Below are 21,698 nucleotides of genomic sequence, written 5' to 3' on the forward strand. Positions count from 1 at the left end.
ATGCTTCGACAGGCGATCGATTATTGCCATTGGTGGTCGACCTATGCGTACTCACAAGCACGGCTGTAAATGGATGCAGAAGCTGCTACAGCATTCGCGGAGCGTAAACGACATCTTCCGCCATAATTTGTTTAGTTTAACCAGTGCGGCTTTTTATGCTGTGTAACTAGAATTAAATGCCGAAATAGTCGTCAAAATCGACCGAAGGCAGCATAAGCACAGCGAGGTCACGACACGGCATATGCGGCAAATGTTGCCGCACAAATCTGTTTGAATGGCCGCGGGGGACGAAGGACTAGTTTGGTCAACGCTGGGTCGCATGAAGCGGAATATATCGTATATGTGCAGTATGTGCAGCAGTGGAAAGATGATATTCAATATTCTCGATATTTATTGTACATGACTACCGTGCACTGCGACTGCACTGCTGGCAGTAATTTCTCTTTTAACATGCTATCATGTCAGCAAAAATTTCACGGCATATTTAACAGACAACATATCTTTACTTCAGCGCAAAATTAAATCAAAAATTTCGATTTTCAAATGTTTGTATTAACATGGAGCGCGGCGGCCCAATCCAAACGTTCACTGGCACAGCGTTCTGCCAAGCGGCCTAAATCTGTTTTGTTACATGTTACTGATTACAGATCATATTTCTGTTCTTTTGTACATTAATTACATTTCTTTAGTACTTTACAGATTACAATTTTCTGTACATTTTTCACGCTGCTGGTGGCGGCAAATTATTTTAGTGGGTAATGTTATTTCTTTTGTTCGGTTTCACCGAATTAATACAGACTCACAATAGATTAAGTCAAAAGCTAATTAAAGCAATAGCGGGCTCTGATACAGTAATAGCAAAAACTAGAATAAAGTTTCGTCAACTTTCACATTCAGCATGCTGCATATCAGCTGGAATTCACAGTTCGATATAATTATTTTTGCCAGTAGAAAATATTTCACATACTTACAAAAAATTAGCACCTTGATTTAGCTTTTTCACGAAAACGCAAATTCTTTCCTTCACTTTTTGATGGATTAATATTATCAAATTCACTTGACAATGATCTCAAGAAAACATAAAACTACAGCCAGAGACGTAGTAACAGGTAATAAATACGTATCCGCTTTTATGAATATGTACAGAGTTCACCGGGCAGCGGCGTGCGGCGTCACATTCAAGCTCTAACTTATACGCAAATATCTGTTTTGTTGCCTGCTCTGCGACTTCTTGATGAAGTTTGTTATTTATAGAGAACAAGTGATAGCGCACCATGAGGAGCAAGCCATTAAGAAAATGATGTCGCGAAGATGCGAATCAGATGGGCGCGTTCGTCAGAGAGGTAGTTGATCATTGATCAGCGCCGGGACGCCCGCGATCGCGTCGCAACGGAACCGTCGATGAAGTCAACATTGATGGAGCGCGAAGGAAATGAACAGAGGAGGCGATCATTAATTAGTGCATCCTACCGAAGGCATCGCTTTAATTAACCGGCTCGGGCAAGAACAATAAATAGGCTCCGCCGCGCGAGAGCAGAAAAATGCCAGGAGACTGGCAGTGCGCTGAGCAAATAGATCCAGAACGGAAATTCGATCATTAACGACGATCGCCAATTCCCCGTGAACTGCCGCGATCGGATTTCCTCCTGCGCCCCTTCGTCACTGTATTTATGAGAAATCGCGGCGCTAAATGGAAGACAGCCACGAAAGCATCCTGGCCGAAATGTGTTTCGCTGTTCGTCGTCCACTGTGTACGGCACCGAGATGCGCGCGATTAATGTCCGCTAACACTATTCTTTATCGGTAAAAATCTCTCAGAGAAAGACCAAAACTGCCAGCCTTCGGCTGCTTCTAACAGAACAACAGAATCATGGGAACACCTATCTGCTGGACTGATCAAAGATGAAAAGAGAATGCGCGCGATGGACACTGGCCAGTAAAACATACAAAAAAATGCCCGAAAAATTACTAAACAATTACAATGAAAAATCAAAGAATCCTCACAAAAACTATAAAACCAGCGGCAAGTAAAACATTGCAAAAATCACCAGAAAAGAGATGCTGCAGCTAACGTAAACAGTTCACGTCTCAACTGCAGAAGAGTTGCTTTCGGAAGCGGCTTTATCAGCTCCTTCTGTCGTCAGCGCTTCCAGTTTCTCCAGTTCCACGTCAATGGCATGTTCTTCCAGGTGAGTTTTCCGTTCCATTTTCAAAGACTCCGCAACTTTTCCTGTAACTAGTTTTACTGCATCGCGCATTCTTAAGACTGGCGCGACCACATAGATAAAAAACCATGCAGTGTTTTATCAGAGTGAACCACTCACACACAAGCGATTTTGCACTGGCGATTATACCTTGTCCTAGTCTTGTGAATGAAATTGTTTTGCAGCGATCAACTTACCTTGCATGACGACCAGCTTGGCTGAGGTTCTGGAAATGAGATTGTCCATATCGCTGAGTTCGGCGGCAGCCTGCTTCCAGCTCCTTTCAGGATCCATCCGCAGCCATTCATCCCAATCAATGACCACCGCAGCTTCTGCATTGGAAGTTGAGCTTACCGAGCCAACTGAATTCGGCATTGTGGCAACTTAAATCCTTGCGTGCAGTTGACGGCAACCAATTTGGAGCAGTCTAAACGAAAAGTTTACGCTTATGTATTACCTGCAGTAAGAAATAAACGTGCTCGGCTTATATCTAACTGAAAATTCCCGTTGAATGATGTTATGTATTCGAAATTTCGAATGCGACTGATCAAAACCTCGATCACAGAACGAGTACAGAAAGGTGACCAGTTTCCACTTTATGTGGCATAGTATGTAATCGGTGGCAGTGTGGCGTAGTATTCGCCGTACCGGCAAAGGCGTACTACATCAAGCATGCGAAGTGAATACGTAAGATTTTATTATATTACTTCTAACCTGCACATTTCTGCTCTTATGGATTTAAAGTGGTGGTTGCGTTACATTCATCAGGTAAGCGAAATGTAGAAAAAAGAAAGTAGCGAATATCAAGCATGCGAAGTGCGCTTGCAATCATGTCCATTTTTTTTCATTTTGTAACTGACCACATACGAGCTACAGATACAAGTTTTTTTTCGTGATTCTAAAAATAACTGTTTGATGAAGTTTTCGGATCTGTGCATTCTGTTGGGGCAATAAATGCCCCAGCGCGGTAGCGCCGGCATTGTCAGAAGGCCAGTTCTTTTTATCACCAATTTCATAAAATTATAATAATTTCATTGCATTTTAACGAAACCACAACGTTTTGTTAATTTCAACGTACATATTTCAAAGCCGATATTTTGTTAACGAGACTGAAAAACAAAATTAAAAACGAAAACACCATTTTTCAGCACTTCGTCAACAGAGGCCGCGAACCAATATAAATACAATTGCGAACATTTAAGTGCTTGCACCGTGTGTTGTTGTATAGCGAAAATAACCAAGTATTCCTACTTTCAGAGATACAGCAAAAACCAAAAGGAACCCTGTAGATCCACCAAATTTACTGCATGCAAAATAAACCACGAAAACGTAAAAGAGCCGTAGCGCGGACAAGTTTTTAAGCTAGCAATTTAGGGTTAGTCTTTATACACGTCCTACAATCAACGAACAACAAGTCTGGTTCTTCATTTCTTCCTTCCGCCACGTTCTTTAAGCTGCAGGATCACCATGGAGCCGGGAATTATGTTACAAGATGCAAGGGATTGCGTATCTTTGACGTATACTCCATCAAACTGCAACTTCTGCTTTCCTTGTGGAATGCCCAATTGGTCTTGGATTCTTGCCTTAATGGTAGTAAATGTGTCTTTAGGAGCAAGAGTCAAATTCAAAACCTGCCCATTCAGTTTCCATTCTGGTTTATCAGCCACATGAGGCACCTGAACTTTGAACGTAATCGGATTTTTATATGTCTTCAGGAATTCCTCCTCAGCGGTGTGATCCTGTTTCTGCCGTTTAGATGCCGGCTCGTCATCGTCCTCATCGTCATCCACAGGAGGAGCAACTGCTTCCACAGGTGGAGGAGCCACCATTCGTGGTGGCATCACCGGCGGCGGTTGAAACATAACCTGCGCTGGCGGTGGCAGAAAGCTCATCCCCATAACCGGTGGGCGCAGCGTTGGTACTGGTGGCGCAGGGGACATAAAAGGAGGAGGAGCGCGTACAGGGGGCGGAATAATAGTCTGTGGTCCGATTTTATCCTTCTCTGGGTCCGGAATAAGTCCTTGGATTTTTGCCATTTCATAATCGTGCTTTCGTTGCTCTTCTGGTGTCACTGTCTTCGCGGCGGTTTTAACCGTAGCTTCGCTGGATGCAGAAAATCCGTCCCAGATAACCTTGTTCCTATCCGGCTCTTTGGATGCATCACCGATTTTCCGACCAATCGATGTTTCTTCGGCGCCCGAACCAAAAATATCCGTACGACGCTCTGCTAGCTGCCGTAAACTTTCCCCAATAGCGGTGCCTGGTGCGTACACCAGCTCCTGCTGCTGTTTGTCTTGCAACTGCCGATCACGCTGTTGTAAGAACTCGGGGTCCAAAAGACTGTACTTCAAGTGCTCCTGTAGTTTCGTCACAGGGATTCGCTCTCCAGTAATAGGAGATATGACAAACTCCGTTGAAGGTGGACCGGTATCTCTTGTAGGTTTCTGCTTGGGATTGTACGGCCGAATGATGACATTTCCTAAAAATATAACAAGTTAGTATATGTTTGAAAAAGTTTGCCTGGGAACATCAAGGAAAATAAAACTGGCTTTTAGGGGAACATGCTATCAGTATTACAAAGATTACCCGGAATTGCGGGATTAATAACCGGAGGAGGTAAGGATGGAGCAGGTGTCTCTTTGGGCTCCTCTCGACGAGGTGACTCTGGCCGAGGTTCTTCCTCCTCGATCTCCATTTCCACGGTGATGTCCTCAGCATCCGTATTAGCCGCAGGAGGTGCCTGTTGCTTTAATTGTTGTTCTTGAAGCATTCGTTCATAAAGCAGGCTTCTGGCTCCAACTTCTTCGGGTGTAGTTGGAGCGGGGAATTCGCCTTCTTCCCAAGGCTGATAATCAATCGTTTCCACTACGGTGAAATCGTGCCAGTCAATTTGTGCGTAGGCTACCCGTTCTCTTTCGTGTTCCTCTTCTTCTCGCTCCTTTTCGCGCATTTCTCTACGGTACCATTCTGCTCGGTATCGAGCGGCATTTAAAACTTTTCGAGGATCCTGCGAAATAAGCAGTCAATTAAATTTTTGCCGACAAACCCATCTTCAATCATGCGCGGTTTTAAGAATTATTATAAAACTATTTATATATTTATATAAGTTTTAGATTACATATTTATGAAAATTATGTAACGCGCTTAACTTGCTGTATGTAGCCTGTAAGAGCTGCTTACACTCATAATTTAAAGTAATTATATGATACCATGAATCCATACCTGAACCTCCTGACGAAGATCACGCACGATAGTTTTGGGTGGCAACAAAACTTTCGTGTACTGCTCCACTAATCTTGTGAAGTAGTCAAAGAGACTATGTTGTGGCTTCAGGAAATCAAACTGGAAATTCGACTTTTCTTTCTCCATTAATTCGGATAGGAACTCTTTCCCATTTTTAGCTACACATTGAGCTGTCAACTTCACTACTTCTAAATCAAAACTGGAGATAGAAGGAGGATCCGCAAAAAACTCAAATTCCGGCGGGGGATCCTTTAGTGTGACTAAGGTTTTGACCTGCTGCCGTATCTTCTCCTGAACCACATTCGCCGATGTCAGCAAGGGCGGGGTGCTAGGCCGAGCTACAACCTGAGGCTCTTGGCCCTTTCCCTGGATGAATTCTCCAACTTTATGTTCGTAGTAGGCGTGATACGGATCACCAGGATTCAGAAAGTTAAACTTTGGATTATTGGCTTCCGTTTGTCGAATGCGAGACTCGAACTCAACACCATTCCGCGCGACAAACGATGCCGTTTTGTCCACAATATTCCTGAGCTCTGGTGGCGGATAGATGATCCCAATAACGGGGGTATTGTAGACTTCTCCTTCATTTTGGTCATCCCGGATATCGGGTCGAAGGACGAATTCGGCCTTTTTTGAGGCATCCTCGAGGATTTCTTCAACCTCGTTGGCGACCATGTTTACGGTTTGCTGTTCAAAAGGATTCAATAAAAAACTCTATCGTACCATTAAAAACATCAAAGGAAGCTAAAGTGGAAAACAAATGTCGTTGAAAAACAAATCTTGAATGTTACCGTACAGCTACATCTGATGAGATTCTGCGAGCTTCTGCAAACGTTACATGGACGAACACCGTAGTGACCGTACTGCCTGTGTGGGCTATGGTGCATTTCGCAATGGTGCTGCCTCCCGTAAGCGGAATCACTGCGACACGAAGCCCAATTGTATTTTCCATTACTTAGCTTTTAATGGAACTACGGAAGTTTTATCCGAAAGGCATGAATCGGAGCCAAGCTTCCAGCTGCTCAGTAATGGAATTCGTGAACGAACAGTGTGTGAGTTTGAATCAACTCATAACCAATCAGAAGAAGCCTAATTATGGCATTAACTATCCAAATGGTGCGCTAAAATCCGCTGTCTGTATTATGGTTGTCTGTTCTTTTTGGATGCGGTGCAGAAGCGAGAAGTCGTCTGTGATTTCTACCGGATTATTGGAAGTTCTTTAAAAAGATCAAAAATGTCGCAGGTTTCTGCCCGACCTCTTGTTACGGTTTACGATGAGAAGAATGTGGCAACGGGAAAGACTGTCGTTCTTCCTGCCGTATTCCGAGCTCCTATTCGACCGGACGTGGTGAACTTCGTCCACACGAGCATGCGCTTTAACACGCGCCAAGCGTACGTGGCTCGTGAGTTCCTTAGGATTCCGATGTTTTACAAATTTCTTTATATAGATATGCCGTGTCCGATCTTGCTGGCCATCAAACATCGGCGGAATCATGGGGAACTGGTCGAGCTGTGGCTCGTATTCCTCGTGTACGCGGTGGTGGAACCCACCGATCCGGACAAGGTTCGCTGTTGACTGCTGAAGCCATTATTGATTACAGGGTTGCAAAGATACTGATAGTGCTTGTTATTAGGTGCGTTCGGCAATATGTGTCGCGGAGGACGCATGTTTGCGCCAACCAAGACGTGGCGCCGATGGCATCGTAAGATCAACGTGACCCAGCGTCGCTACGCATTGGTTTCAGCCATCGCCGCCACCGGTGTTCCGGCTTTGGTTATGGCTCGCGGACATATTATTGATCAGATCCCGGAGGTTCCGTTGGTGGTTTCTGACAAGGTCCGAATATTATCGAAGCAGGGATGACAGCAGTCTATCAACGTACTTCTGATTTAGGTGGAAGAGCTGAAGAAAACCAAGGATGCTGTCACGTTTTTGCGCCGTGTTCGAGCGTGGGGAGATGTTCTGAAAGTGTACAAGTCGCGACGTTTCCGAGCTGGTCGCGGTAAACTGAGAAACCGTCGCCGCATCCATAAGAAAGGCCCGTTGATCGTTTATAATCAGGACAACGGTGTCACCAGAGCTTTCCGTAACATCCCAGGTACGATTGCTTCGGCTTGTGGTCATCATAAAATAAGTAACGGTTACAAATAATGTTCGCTACATTGGAATTTATTTTTCTAATCATGGGACTCATGGGAATTTATTTTTCTAACCATGAGAATTTAAAATTCAGCATAATGGTATTATCTATCGATCTGAGTAACGAAAACGTGCATTCCAGGCGTGGATGTGGTCCATATTCGCAGTCTGAATTTGCTGAAGCTGGCTCCGGGAGCTCATTTAGGGCGATTTACAATTTGGACTGAGTCTTCTTTCCGTCTGCTGGACGATTTGTATGGATCATACACCACTAAGTCTAAATTGAAGACCGACTACAACTTGCCGCAGCACAAGATGACCATCACGGACCTTAAACGACTGCTGCAATCGGACAAGATCCAAGCTGCTCTGCGCCCCCGCAAAAACAAGCCCTCGCGTCGTGTGGTGAAGAAGAACCCTCTCAAACACATCCGTGTGATGCTGAAGTTGAACCCCCACGCGGAGGTAGTGAAGCGAAAGGCTCATTTGCGCAGCGAGAAGATCGTCAAAAAGGCGGCTGCCCCAAAAGACTCTAAAGCCGCAAAGGCTCCTTCTGCTAAGCCACAAAAGGGCGCTGTTAAAGCAAAATAGAGTAATTTTGGATTTAGTTGTCTATCTGTCAATTTTTAGCGAATAAATAAAAACCTGTAAACATCTCCCTTTCGCTTGCAAACGATATCGTAATCGACTGCTCCGTTGAGCGCTCGACTGCTCGTAGAGAACAACACACTAGACACGAGTATAGCTTCGTAACACTTAATTTAAAATGTCAGCCCAGCTTCGCGATTTTTTTTGGGCTAGTACAGTATTAGCACACATGCCACTGATGCCGGTATACAATGCAGTATACCACACATGCTACAATTTTACGTACAGCAAAGGCGGCCTTTACATTTTCCAACATGTTCTCTGCCTTGACTTTTAAAAATTATCGTGCCGTTTCGTGCCATGTCAATCCTCAGACTGCCTAATAGGCAGTGCCTATCATTTCAATGCGCGGAAAAAAGTCCTTTTTTATGTGTTTTCCTCGGTGGGTTGCTCGCCCTGGATGTTTTCAACACTAAACCCCAACAACTGTCCTTGCCGACAGTGTTGGTTGTTTGAGCAGGTTCTTCTGAGCTCGAATATTAACCAGTACAGGTACAGCACAGAATATATTTTTCAATAATGTATACGGCATCATATAGATATACTTCTATAGTATATAGATAAGTTACCTGATTAACGTATACTGTCTAGAGACTCAACTTTTTTGATTCCGTCAAACTCTCTTTTGCTGTGAGGTTCTAACAATGTTTTCCAGATAAAACTAGCTATATATTTGAGCTTATTCAATAAGAATTGCGACTAAATCAGTTCCACCAGTTGCGCACGTAACAACCCGTAACTACACTGGTACATAACAGAAGTCGCTAAACAACACCGGTAACGTAGTACCAACACTAGTACTACGATCGCTTGTCTGCTTTCCCATCGTACGGATCAAGAACGAAATTCGGATCAATTTCTTTCGAGGTTTTGATGAAGACATCCATCATTTCATTTCTGGCTTTTTCGATCAAATCGTTTATAGTATCCACCGAGTACGCACTGGTATCAATAGGAGGAAGCACAGTCGTTATCATTTTCCCAGCTACAAAAGTTGGTAGTGTTAAGTAGTAGTCATTCGTTGTGCCAAATATTAACCATAAAATACTGAAAATAACTGGCGGAAATAACATATCTGGTACTAAGACAGGTTAGACACGGTGCCGATAATTTAACAATTCCATGAAAGCAGGTTCATATTTACTCTCAAATTTCCAAGTCTTTTTATCGTAGAACGACTTGTAGGATGACACAACAATGGGCACTATGGGGACCTTTGCTTGAAGTGCCAAATGAAACGCTCCCTTCTTAAATGGTAGTAAGCCATCTCCGTGGTTCCGCGTTCCTTCGGGGAATATCCATATCCTTGCCTGAAATTCAACAGCTCAAGTAAAAAATGCAGGGTGTCCTTAGTATCAGTACGAGTGGGGTTCATGTGGAAACACGTGGATTAAAAATGCTGTACCCGTGGGAGCACAATAATATTTCTATATCTGCGGCGCAACGCATTATCTTTATAATAATATGTTTGAGTAGCAACAGGTGAACAATATCCTTTGTATCACAACCTTAACTTACATTCTTTTTCTTCAATTCCGAGGCAGCACCATCCATAGTCCCCCTTCCTTTGCCGGGACGGCGATCCACAAATATCCCTCCACACAACCAACAAGCCAAACCAAAAGGTCCAGCAAATAATAGCGCTTTTTTGGCTAACACGGTACATCGTTCCGGTACAACATCGAATAAAGCTAAATCAGAGAATACCGGCTTAGGATCAGAGCACAGAAGTACACGGTATTTCTATCTGTTTCATATAGTGCAGCTTAAAATTGCTGAATATCCACATCAATAGTAGAAGTAGTGCTAGTGAAAAACGGATAAGAATTATTTAAAATTATCACAGTCACGCGGATTTCAAAAGCAACTTTCTGCAGAGCAGGTAATCAGGTTATCCCGGAGACAGTAACATGCATCTCACAGATATAAATACAGGGCATAATTAGATACAGTATGATATAGATGTCATTAGGAAAGACTTGTAATCATCTCTAACCAGTAAGGTAAAACTTTAAATCATAAAGCGCTTATCAGTCAAAAGGACAGAGACGCAACTGCTTAAACACACTAGAGTAGTGGCTAGTCGTATAACTGTATCGTACGTATCATATCCAAGGAAGACTGATGATTACTGATCACAACATATGAACCATCTCCAGCTTTACGAAAATTTTCCTCGCCACGTTTTTCCACTTGAATTCCAAATAATTCTTTCCCTCTCAATAAATTTAAAAATAACCATCCTGTGATGCTCCTAGAAAAACAACACTTACTTATCGGTAATTAATACGCGGTTCAGGGGTCAAGAAAAATGTGTGAAGAATTAAATTAAACGCGTGGTCCAGGAATGAATGCAAGAATGTAATGCCCTTGCACGAATGACGAATGCCACATAATTTCATATACACCTGATACCACTGCTTAACACGCACGGAAGTTATCCTTATTATTATGTACCAGACTATTGAGACTAACACTATTAAATCATTAAAGTGTTGCGCAATATGCACTACCCCAGATGTTTTAACAAGTGAATTATACCTTGTATTATCGGGATTTCGGGGATCCTTAAGTGATAACGGAATCACAAGGGAGCTTGTGAGATACACTATCGTCATGTAAAAAAACATCTTGGCTTGATAACGAAATGCGGGGGAAGAATCGTACAGTTTCCATATTACGGGAATAATAACTGTTAGTGCAATGCAGAAATACTGGAAAATCACTATTCCCAAAGAAGATTCCGGTTTAGATATTTCTGGCTCCATATTTGCAGCAGATGGGTCCGGTATAGATCCACACCATAACTGACTCCAAGTTCGTAACAAAACGAGTTCTCGTCGCTCCTTGACAAAATAAATCCACAGAATCCCACAAAGTATTTTGCTGTGACGGTTCTGGAGTCCGGAGTCGACCAAGGAAATGGCTAATTATATCAAGCTACAAAATTCAAATGGCTAGAGAAATAAAATACCTCAATGGATATCTCGATTTTCCGTAAGTCAAAGTCTGCTGAAAGTCGTGAAAATGCACTGCCATAAAAAGTCACAAGTCCGGACTTTGTAATCATGATCATGCCTACGGCACAGCTGATAACGATCGTAAGGAACATGGACAACGTAGTAGTACAGTCTATAGGCTACTGTCGGTATGTACAAAACTCATGGTTTATGATTAATTCTATGAATAAAATTATAATAATATTTAAATAAAAATATTGTACAATGCAGGATTATGTACGGTACCATACAAAAAAATTTTACAAGTCTGCCGTATGCGTAAGCAATTATGATATTCTTATAATAAATAATAAATTAATATCGATATCGATAATTATTGCATACACGTATGTGGTTCATTGTACTAAATCCGCATATTGTACAATACATCTATAATATCATGCCATACACTGTCCCTTGGAGTTGGGACAAATCTATATCCATAATAATTGAAAATAATAAATAGGTACGGTACAGTTTTTAATATCATTAACCTTTTTACGGCAATAGTTTTAAAAATATCATAATTATGAAAGGATGATGTGCTTTTGCAGATGAAACTGACATCCACATAACACATTGGTACTTTGCAGATAAATTTTTTTTTTGTTTGCTTGTAATAGAGCTTTAATTTTTAGTAATACGTCTATCAATTAAACAAATGAAAAACAGGAGCGTCACACAGCATCAACAGACAGCAGAAACAGGCGCCCGAATCACTGAGAACATTTGATCTAAATCAGCCGAGGCTGGTGCCGTTCCCAGGACGGATGCGGCAGATAAATTATTAACAGCAACAATCATTCGGCAACAACAACCAAATAAATTCTTTGTCTATTGTAATGGTCCGGTGCGCCAAAATATTTGTATTGTACAGTAGATTTCAACAAAATTGCTTTAAACATACAGTACTTACAACTGTACACGTATTCTATTGTGCTGCGGTATCCTGAGGTCATCGTCTCCGGTACGTACTCCTCTTTTCCGCTCTGACCATGCAGCATCGCCGAAATTATTGGATTATTACTGGGTGTATTTACTGTCTGCGCAGTCGTTTCCGTGTTAACGATTTGATTTTTTGCAATATTTGCAACATAAAGGATGGGGATTATGGCGCCGGATTGAATAAAATATTTAATTAATTTATGCCATGACTTTTTAATCCCTCCTAATGTTCTTATTATGCACTGCTAAAATTCGCGTGCAGTATCGGTGTACAGTTCTTGAGGAGCACTATTTCCGAAAACCATGACGAAAAGCCAGCGAAAAATTAGCTCCAATTCGAGCTTCTTAAAAGCTCTTGAAAGTGATTTTCATCGATTTTGGGATCGCCCACAAAAATACAATACTGGTGCAAATCGCAGTTCAAGTAATCCTACCGGGGCAACCGTGGTGGAAACCCTGGACGAAATCCTGTATGCTTACGAAGTAAGTGCAAAGCGATACTCTTGCTGGTTCAGGGAAGCTTCGTTATATACTGTTGACCAAAAAAACGTTTACGTAAGTTTAGCTCGATGAGCAATATTTTTTTCTTCGGTCTTTAGTTAACGAGTAGGTGCTTGTGCTAATTGAATTGAGTAGGTATATTTTCCTTTCAAAATCAGCACTTATGCTCGTTATACGATGCATGTTCACATTAGCAGTCAAACGGAGGTGGACGCAGTTCAGCTGTTAATTTTGCCTGGCAGAGTCCTGATCCAGAAAAGAATCTCTTCTCAGCTGGTCGCAATACCGGGTTTGGACCGAATGCCTACAAACGGACCTATACGCTCTTCCCCAGACCCGGATATTACCAGCACAAATGTTGCGGATGTGGACCGCGTATGGCGTTTTGCATCTTCTTCTTTCTGATCCTTATTGCTATTATTGTGGCCCTGATTTGCTATTGTAAGTGCAAGTCGGTTTTCCGTTCGTCGCAGTGTTAGAAAAATCTAATAAGCGTGGACGTTGATAAAATAAGTTAATGCTTTAGCCGTTTCTAGATGTTGTCCAATATAACAAATGCAATATTGTCAAATACTGGTACAGCTTGGCTTTTTTTAACGAGATGACCATGACGAGTAAACGCCCAGTAAACGTGACACATGAGTTGATTGATCGTGTCAAATGATTAACAAGTTTTTTGTTAAGTAAATGCATTTGAGTATTTTTTTAGCGGTTTATTCAATGGGATCCAAGAACGACTCCTCTGATGTGGTTCAATCGCCGATTCCGTATACCATTCTCACAACTGATTATTCCACTACTCCACCGGAAGTCACACGCAGAGGAGGTTGGTCATTTTACAGTAATCAAAACAATTTTATTCTCCATATAAAAACAATTTAATTTAACATAACTTTAAAATTGCTTTAACATTACATGTTGTCAAATCCTTTTGATGGAACCCTCGGGTTATGATGTAGTTAGTGCACGTTATGCACATTTGCGAAACGTTGAAATACTTCTCCGAAATGATTGTGCTATCGAAAAGCTTTCACATCTTAATAACTGCATTTGATATTTTTGAAATCTATTACAGCAAAATTTTTGTTTCAAAAAGGAACGTTTGCGGTGTTTGTGCATGAGCTTTCGGTCCTTTTGTCTGATCCCGCATTTGTTTATAAGTTGTATGTCAACTGTAGCCCCAGCCGGTGGGAGAAAGGTCAAAGCTCCTCCGGATATTTCTAATCAGCCAGCATTCAGTTTTGATATTGACCCGAAAATGACCCGCGCAACAGCGACGACCGCTCCTTACTCCGTATTTCAACGTTATCTGGCAACTGTTCCAGTGCTGCCGGTGGCTCCTTCCGACGGCTGTTATCCTCACCGATGCCACCGTAATGCTGTTTGTTCGAACGGGACATGCCGCTGTCGTGCCGGCTACGAGGGCGATGGAATTCGTGTTTGCGCTAACATCGACGAGTGCGCTCGTTTCCGAGGAATCTGTGGTTGCAATGCTCTGTGTGTGGACACTCCCGGAAGTTATAGTTGTTCCTGTAAACCAGGATATGAAATGGTTAATGGCTCTGCGGAGTGTACGGATATGGATGAATGCAAATTTCGCAAACCGGTGTGCCCAGTGCTAGCCCAGTGTATTAATGTTTCCGGTGGGTATCGGTGCGTTTGTTATGATGGGACCGAACCGAACGCTGAAGGAAATGTCTGCTGGAATGCCGTTGCTTGATATTTACAGTGTTTTTTGTTCCTGCTTTACTATTGTAAGCAGTAGGTATTGCAGTGTTGTTGCTTGCTTGTTTTCAACAATTTCGAAATATGTGACAATGTTTTTCTTTTTTAAAACTTTCGATACCCGAGTGTTTGGCCAGATCTCACTGTTGTAGCCATTTGTCTAAAATCAGTTTTTATCACAAAGTTTTTACGAATAAAACCTGAATAAAGAAGACCGCATTTAGGTGAAAAAATTAAAAACGTAAGTAATTAAAACCACAAACACAGACAAGGAAAAAATTTAAATGCGGAATAGAACATAAAAAAATACTGAACACGGTTGCAGAACATGCAGACGGTGAAGTGTACCGCATAAAACATCGGTGACCACTACAGTCAAAACTATGATTCGGGAACAGGAATTTTCCACTGGAGAGATCTGCCGATTTCGTACATTTGTGTAAGCACTTTAACAAATGTGCTGCCATCAGATTTGGAGGAATCTTTGGTGAGTGCCTCGTATTTCTGGTACAGGTATAAGGCGGATTGGGCATCTGTTCGAGATAGCGCACGAAAAATTACAGTAAAGGAAAGATAAACTGATATATACGACTAGCAATAATTAAAATGTGAGGCTACAATTTACACAAGACATCCCCAACACAAGAAGCGTAAGATTTACCTTCAATGGAATCATGTGAATGAATCTGGATGTGGCTACCCAGAAAGTACCATGCTAGGAACCTTAGTGATATCAGCCTCTGATCCGGTAAACGGAAAAGTTGAACAGTATCGATGATTTGATCTTTTGGCACCTAAATAACGCAACAATAATTAAGTATATACAAACCTCATTGCTAAATACGAGTATATAATTGTATATAATAATAACGAGTATATAATAATTGCTCGTATATAAGTAAATGCCAACCTTTATGTTAATAACTCTGAAGTCGTTGTTTAATCCATGACCGATAAACCTCACACCCTGATCAACGAGGTAACGCAGCCGCACATAAACAGATTTTAACGTTTGCAGCCGTTTAGAGGAGAAATCAGCACACAGATCTCCCGGCTGGATACCGGAAAACTCCGTCAGGTGATCAACGATCTACCGCGAAACAGAATCAGGTCTGGGTTGTTAAACTGCAAGGTACCCGGATTTTACAAAAAGTGTCTAAATATGACATCCTGTTTACCTTGTCTCTAGCCACAACATATTCATCCATAAAGGGTGTACCAGCCAGCACTCCATGACCCCGCACGACGGTCACCCGGCCCAGAGACATCATAGAGGGCTTAATAATAGACTTAGTTCCATCCGCATGGAATTCCACTTCGCCGTCGCTGAGAGAAACAAATTCTGCATCCAGTGCTACGACATCGCTCGGTCCAAAGCATTCTGTCTCCTGAATAGGAATGATGGAGCTCGGTTCGTGATGACCGGGCGGTATACTCTGTTCGCAGTAGCGCAGGAAGATATCTCGCGTAATCGGATTATCCACTGATGATCCCAATTTATAAAGAAAAACTCAAAGCATCAAATCAACCGATTCAGCCTAAAACGCGGGAAACATTATGCGCCCTACCCGTGGTCGGCCATCTCTTCTGCACGTCCGCTCGAGCATAAAATACCGTACAAGGTATGCGGGAATTTAGATCAAAGTGAAGTGCTTCTCGCTGCAAATTTGAAACATTACTACCATCTATCGTTAAAAGAAAAACAAAATCAGTTATTTGCCTGAGAAACCGGTGTTATTATCAGATCATCAAAGAAATGCCAGGGATCAGCTCCGCCACTTCTATTCCTCACTTTGATGGCGCTAACAAAACTTTGCGAATCTCCCTTTTCCTTGCAGCGAGCAATATAAGTGACGGCAGCCACTTCGTACTCAGTCCATTTTTGGCGTCCTAATGGTCGCGTGTTCACCACCTCCGTTTTGCCATCACTACCGATGTTCATCCAGAGGGACGTTGGGATGAACGTTGGCGGGTCCGATTTCGAACATTCTCTACAATACATTTTCATTAATATCTGTCCAAAAACGAAATTAACTCATCATGAAATCTATGTGACAACGAACAAAACGAGCTCACGCTTCGATATCCCGAGGATGCAAGAAGAGGCAGTCCATGCGATTACACTGAGCACCGTATCGGCAAGCCTTAACATCTTTTAACGTTAAAGGTGAACTTTCGGCCTTTTTCTTTATCAGCTGCTGGATGGTCCAATTGGCCAGAGTCTGTTTCATTGCTGTAGCGTTATTTTCGTTGTCCAGTCGAAAGTTGAAAACAAAAATTTCTGGGAGCGAGGTTACGTTGCGTGTAAAGCACTATGACAAGCCAGACAATAAGTGTACGTTAATTGTGGACATATATTAGTATGCTTGCAAGAAACCAGAGAGCTTACGGCAACATTCTCAAATCCACAAGTATCGCAATGCAGAACCCACTCCGAACATTCGTTCAGCGTATTCCGCAAGATATAGTGCAAATCTTGACCCCGATGATCTAGAAATGAACACAAATTTAACATTGCTAAAACTGAGTACAAACAGATTAAAATTACTCTGCGCTCCGAAATAGCGAAGTGGCAAGGTAAAAAGCGTCCTTTGCTCTTGTGAGATGTGCCCACAAGTGTGCGTAATGGTATCCAGGACGCGCACCGAAGCTAACCGGGATATACTGGAGTCCTGACTCGCATAGTAACCGTCATGCATCAGTTCCTTATGAGTATGCTCCAAAACGAACTGTATCCACTGTTGTAGAAGAATCTGCGGCATCGTACCAGAGAGATCGTCCACTTCGCTAATGACCAGCCCACGATGAACGGCACTGTCCATCGAACGGATAACACGGTACAAATTACTGGCCTGCAAATATTTAAAGTTGATCCTACTGTTTTTTCTACATGATAAATATTCATGGAACGGTGGAACCATGAAATAATTGGACACATAAAAAAAAGTTAAAAAGCGCATACAGGTAGGTAAAAGGAAAGACGGTAATTTTCCATGAAATAACTGGGGAAATGAAAACCAAATCCCGGAATCAGAAAGGGTTTACCAATAAGAGATGCACAAGATGCACATTTCTACATTTACATAGAGGACACCTCATAATTATTAATACGCAAATACATTTCTCCTTCACACCCGCATTCGAACCTCACTTTCTCCCAAACGGTATTACTAGGGCGGGCTGAGACAATAAAATACCTGGCAAGGCTCTTCTGACCCAGCAACATTCATCATATGGAAAAGAAATCCCAGTTCACATGACAGGCAGAACTCATTATAACAGTGATGATTCTGGAAGATCGCCGCCAGCGGGCCAATGTTGTACAAAGCTTGCAGTATACCATTACAGTAAGAACTAGGAAGTTCCGGTTCCAGGGCTGGCAGGTTCGAGGAATTAAATTCCCTCCAGCTGCATAAACCGTATTAAGCTTATGTTTAAAAGCTCCGATAAACTTCTTTACCCTAAAAAAGAAAATTGGTAATTAGATCACATAATGCATAACATAACTTTGCTGTCATTCTCACTGATCTGCGGCATCCGCGACCGGCTGCGGCCCATTGACACCGTATCGGCCTTGCACCCATTGGTCGGAGTGAACGGCACAGGTGAGTCTTTTGGCAGTCCCACCGGACGGCCCTCTGCCACTTCCAGCGCAACACTCCTGAAAGATGAAACTCGTTACACCTGTCAATAGCGACTCTGGTAACAGTACTTTTGTGGTGATTCCAGACCCGCTGTTGACGTGGTTGGCCAACTTTGGGAATTTATTTGGCTTCGCAAAAGAGGATGACTTGTCCCAGCGGAAGGGCCATCACTTCTATAATGCGCAGACGCAGTATGCCCGATGTTATGGTACAAAAGCTGCAAACAGACTTTGATCACAAGTGCCCGACACACAATTGCCCGACACTCTATTCCTTCCGAACATATGAAAAGGTAAAAGTATGACTTATAAAAGTATGAAAAGTCAACCCTTTCGTCATAATTAATTAACATCAAGGACAAGTAAAATCGTAACGATAGACAAATTTAGTACTGTAAAACCTTAAACTCATCTGCTGACCAGTGCTTATTTTATGCGCAATTCACCAGTATTTGGCGACACCATGTTCACTGTATGACAGATAAAACAAGTAATATTTTACTGGTGTCTATGTGTTAATAATTTGTCTGGCCCACAGAAGAATTATTTTACATTTTAAATACGTGAAATAATTTTTGTTTTAATTATATAATATACTATGTTTTCAGTATTAAATTATAAATGTTAAGAGCATCGTTGGTCAAACTAGTACAATACCTCTGGAACTGCACAAGGGCGCGAATGCGAATTCCACTGCGGATGGGAGGAGGGATTTCCCCGTGAGAATATGTGCACAAGTCCAGCGGCGTCGCCAATAACAAAGCTATTCGCTGAGCTAGAAAAATCAATGCTGACTGGTGCAGCCGCAAAGTTTCCCAGTCGATGAACCTCTTCGCATACTTCCGCACTGGCAAAACTGTTAATAAACTGGAATCGGCCTTCCATGTCCACAGCCACACAGTATTGTCCAAAGGATTTTGGCATAAAACGAACTAAACTGGGAGCAAGACAGGTATTGATCGGGGATGTTGCCTTACAGACGCGCAAATCATAAACGCTCAGCGAATAACTTGGAAGAATGTTGTCGATGCTGTCCACTCCATGTACGCACATAAACAACGAATAATCATACACATCTACATCGCACAATATCATACTATCCGGTATGGCGCGATGGTGGCGTGCTTGATTAGAACGAAGGTCGACTATGCTGATGTCGCCGCCGCTGGACGCAAAACACAAATACCGCTCGGATCCTCGTAGAAATACCGTATCAATGTCGGCAATCTGGAGATTCTCAATGTAATCAGGTCGTTCCAAATTTAACTTGCGGGCAGATCCATGCTTTCCGGCAATGACAATGCTTCCATTCGGATAACAAGTTGTGGCGGCGGAAACGGCTAAGCAGGAAGAGAAAACTCCCGGGCTAGATAGCCTGTAAAGTGCACCTTCAGGACATTGTCAAAGGATTTTCTGTTTCCCTCATGTGATTTGATAGGCCTCAAATTATCACTAATCCAAAAACAGATAAAGAAACAGGATATTTGCACCAGCTGCGATTAGTGCAGTCGAGGTCAAATGCAAAAAAACGCATGACAGTCCTGTTTATTCCTGATCGCATAAAAAAGCATGCTGAGCAGTTTGAAAAATGCTGGAAGTACAATGGAGGTGGCTGTTTTAGCACACAACCGTGTTGTTGACACGATAAATTCTGCTCGCGTTTGTTCGTTTCTTCATGACACAGCTATTACACCTCGGCTGGGTCGTCGCACGACAATGTTTCACTTTGAAAATACTATAAGGTATCAAGCGCACTGTTTAGCTAGACAAAACCAAAATACCTTTCTCAGAATGTTGAGTGAAAAGCTTAGTCGATTTTCTAAATACCAATTTCCACTGATCTAACTCTAAATTCTACTCTTTGCAGTAAAGTGGCCTATTTTAGTTCAGATCCAAACAGAACCACGAAGGAGGTACGGTGGAAACGCAAGCGACATTTAGAAAAACAACACCACGTGACTAAAATATTTTCTTTGAAACTCGGTAAACTCAAACTGCTCTCGCTGTTAAACAGTGCTGTGAGTTCTGATAAAATGCAAAGCGGATCGGTTTCAACTTCTTACTTTCTGTAAATGACTGTAATCGAATAACTCATAATTAACCGCCATAAATTCTAACATTTTCTGTAATTATCACAAATTTCAATAAGAGAACTCCTTGTATCTATTCACTATTTTTTGTCAAGGCAGGCAATGGTAAAGTATGCACTGCAGATTCGTAGTATTTAAATGTAAATACATTAACGATATTCACCCCGTAGCATAAAGCAGGCCACCTCCACGTTTGTGCAGGTTCAGTCCGCATGATGTCAGTGTAAGAATACCAGGGTCCGTGACGCACATATCCTTGAGCTCTGCATCGTATAGCGTTGAGAAGGTAGTATATCTGGACAAGTAGGGACCGCAATAAGACGAGATTCGTCCCTAAATGCACCACAGCAATTAATAACGGCCACAGCGGACGCTCTTCTGATCTTGCGTTGTTGCCCAAGGCAAAGTCAGCTGTAGAAGTAAATTACCTCTTTCGACGCCGTCCACAGTAACTCTTCATAGTCGTCAAACTTCACGATTGTGCCGATAGTTCCAGAATCACCAAACGTATTAAGCGTCCGATACGGGACGTAGGAAATGGTGGCATTTCCTTCCGCGATGCCTTCATCTAGGCTCATTTCGTGCTGTCAACTGCGCAGCAGTCAGTGGAGAATACAACGGGGTTTTATGTTTTACGTAATAAGTGTGGAATACGCAGACATCGATTCCGTGATGGATTCCATGATGGAACATCGGTCCAGACGTTACACAGAAAGCCACACAATTTTTTTCGATTTTTTTAATATAAGATGCGATTGAAAAGACTACATGGAGCTGGGTTAGTTTAGAGATGCGTATACAACAACCAGGGCGACCTTCTAGCACAGCCTGCAACTGTAATCCTCAGTGGTTTTTGGCATAGCAACATCGTCCATAGCTTCACCAGAGGCGCCCTGGCTGCAGAAAAAAAGATAATCTGGGGTTACATGGCAGGACACAATTCAGATCAACTTTCGCAAAAGGCCAGTTTTCATCACAAACGGATCAGTTAAACTTTTAACATGAATTATGCAAGTAAATGAGGGATCGCAAGTAGCAATGGCTGCGTCACCTACTTATCAAGGTACACGTTAGGTCATTCGCTGATATTTATATAACGGAATATCTGAATAATTTATACTTAAACCTCAAAGCTGCTCAAGCACTGCCTTACATTAAGTACGCCAAAAACTACTGTTATTACTATTAGTAATAGACATCCGAAGTTCTACATTATGAGGCAAAATCATTCAAATCACAAGTTAGAAATGCTCTTGAAATTGTAGTCTGTAGCAGTGTAGCTGCAACAGTAAGTACGTACGTTGGAAATCCCAAAAGTGTTTAGAGACCATAGTCAACCATTCCGCACACCAAAGTATCTAGAAGATCATGAATAAAAATTTGCGCACTGATTCAAAATCAAAATTTAGATCCCAAAAAAACTGGTTAACCAAGAAAATGTAAGTAAATTTTAAATCGTAAATGGCTGCGAATAAACGTCTATCCTCGACTTAACGAAAACAAATACAGAGGACGACTCATTCAGACGGTTCAAGTGGCAAGAATCCATATGAATTGTGC

The 21,698-nt window shown here is 42.2% G+C and overlaps 6 protein-coding genes across 9 annotated transcripts; 2 read left to right on the plus strand and 4 right to left on the minus strand.

Annotated features, from left to right (window-relative positions):
- Window positions 1-1,787: 1,787 nt before the first annotated feature.
- LOC129589429 (uncharacterized) lies at window positions 1,788-2,783 on the minus strand. Its single transcript, XM_055484200.1, has 2 exons — window positions 2,402-2,783; window positions 1,788-2,230 (listed from the first exon to the last, which is right to left on the minus strand). The coding sequence occupies exons 1-2, from the start codon at window positions 2,577-2,579 to the stop codon at window positions 2,082-2,084; spliced, it is 327 nt and encodes a 108-aa protein (XP_055340175.1). The 5' UTR covers window positions 2,580-2,783; the 3' UTR covers window positions 1,788-2,081.
- Window positions 2,784-3,274: 491 nt separating this feature from the next.
- Window positions 3,275-6,300, minus strand: LOC129583630 (splicing factor 3A subunit 1-like). Its single transcript, XM_055475520.1, has 3 exons — window positions 5,427-6,300; window positions 4,791-5,211; window positions 3,275-4,683 (listed from the first exon to the last, which is right to left on the minus strand). The coding sequence occupies exons 1-3, from the start codon at window positions 6,120-6,122 to the stop codon at window positions 3,629-3,631; spliced, it is 2,172 nt and encodes a 723-aa protein (XP_055331495.1). The 5' UTR covers window positions 6,123-6,300; the 3' UTR covers window positions 3,275-3,628.
- Window positions 6,301-6,599: 299 nt separating this feature from the next.
- LOC129583866 (60S ribosomal protein L4-like) lies at window positions 6,600-8,242 on the plus strand. Its single transcript, XM_055475872.1, has 5 exons — window positions 6,600-6,839; window positions 6,896-7,011; window positions 7,082-7,284; window positions 7,342-7,546; window positions 7,730-8,242. The coding sequence occupies exons 1-5, from the start codon at window positions 6,682-6,684 to the stop codon at window positions 8,176-8,178; spliced, it is 1,131 nt and encodes a 376-aa protein (XP_055331847.1). The 5' UTR covers window positions 6,600-6,681; the 3' UTR covers window positions 8,179-8,242.
- A 587-nt stretch (window positions 8,243-8,829) lies between these two features.
- LOC129582322 (1-acyl-sn-glycerol-3-phosphate acyltransferase alpha-like) lies at window positions 8,830-11,280 on the minus strand. The gene is made up of 5 exons (XM_055473834.1): window positions 10,777-11,280; window positions 10,338-10,489; window positions 9,754-9,926; window positions 9,380-9,545; window positions 8,830-9,220 (listed from the first exon to the last, which is right to left on the minus strand). The coding sequence occupies exons 1-5, from the start codon at window positions 11,001-11,003 to the stop codon at window positions 9,036-9,038; spliced, it is 903 nt and encodes a 300-aa protein (XP_055329809.1). The 5' UTR covers window positions 11,004-11,280; the 3' UTR covers window positions 8,830-9,035.
- A 919-nt stretch (window positions 11,281-12,199) lies between these two features.
- Window positions 12,200-14,622, plus strand: LOC129582297 (uncharacterized). 4 transcript variants are annotated; one of them, XM_055473796.1, is made up of 4 exons: window positions 12,200-12,734; window positions 12,878-13,121; window positions 13,390-13,506; window positions 13,859-14,622. In XM_055473796.1, exons 1-4 carry the CDS (start codon window positions 12,483-12,485, stop codon window positions 14,398-14,400), a joined length of 1,155 nt encoding a protein of 384 aa, XP_055329771.1. In that variant the 5' UTR covers window positions 12,200-12,482; the 3' UTR covers window positions 14,401-14,622. The 4 variants fall into 4 exon arrangements, with proteins under 4 accessions (XP_055329771.1, XP_055329788.1, XP_055329780.1 ...); XM_055473813.1 differs by having other exon boundaries at window positions 12,202-12,662; XM_055473805.1 differs by having other exon boundaries at window positions 12,203-12,662; window positions 12,875-13,121.
- Window positions 14,493-21,681, minus strand: LOC129582288 (PAN2-PAN3 deadenylation complex catalytic subunit Pan2-like). Its single transcript, XM_055473785.1, has 16 exons — window positions 21,439-21,681; window positions 20,567-21,035; window positions 20,302-20,471; window positions 18,706-19,423; window positions 18,118-18,266; window positions 17,929-18,066; window positions 17,603-17,813; window positions 16,954-17,257; window positions 16,795-16,895; window positions 16,482-16,717; window positions 16,126-16,396; window positions 15,974-16,064; window positions 15,584-15,888; window positions 15,316-15,495; window positions 15,067-15,199; window positions 14,493-14,938 (listed from the first exon to the last, which is right to left on the minus strand). The coding sequence occupies exons 2-16, from the start codon at window positions 20,714-20,716 to the stop codon at window positions 14,787-14,789; spliced, it is 3,309 nt and encodes a 1,102-aa protein (XP_055329760.1). The 5' UTR covers window positions 20,717-21,035; window positions 21,439-21,681; the 3' UTR covers window positions 14,493-14,786.
- Between the last annotated feature and the right edge of the window lie 17 nt (window positions 21,682-21,698).

Source organism: Paramacrobiotus metropolitanus, unplaced genomic scaffold (genome assembly GCF_019649055.1).
Source record: "Paramacrobiotus metropolitanus isolate TYO unplaced genomic scaffold, Prichtersi_v1.0 Parri_scaffold0000002, whole genome shotgun sequence".
NCBI lineage: Eukaryota > Metazoa > Tardigrada > Eutardigrada > Parachela > Macrobiotidae > Paramacrobiotus > Paramacrobiotus metropolitanus.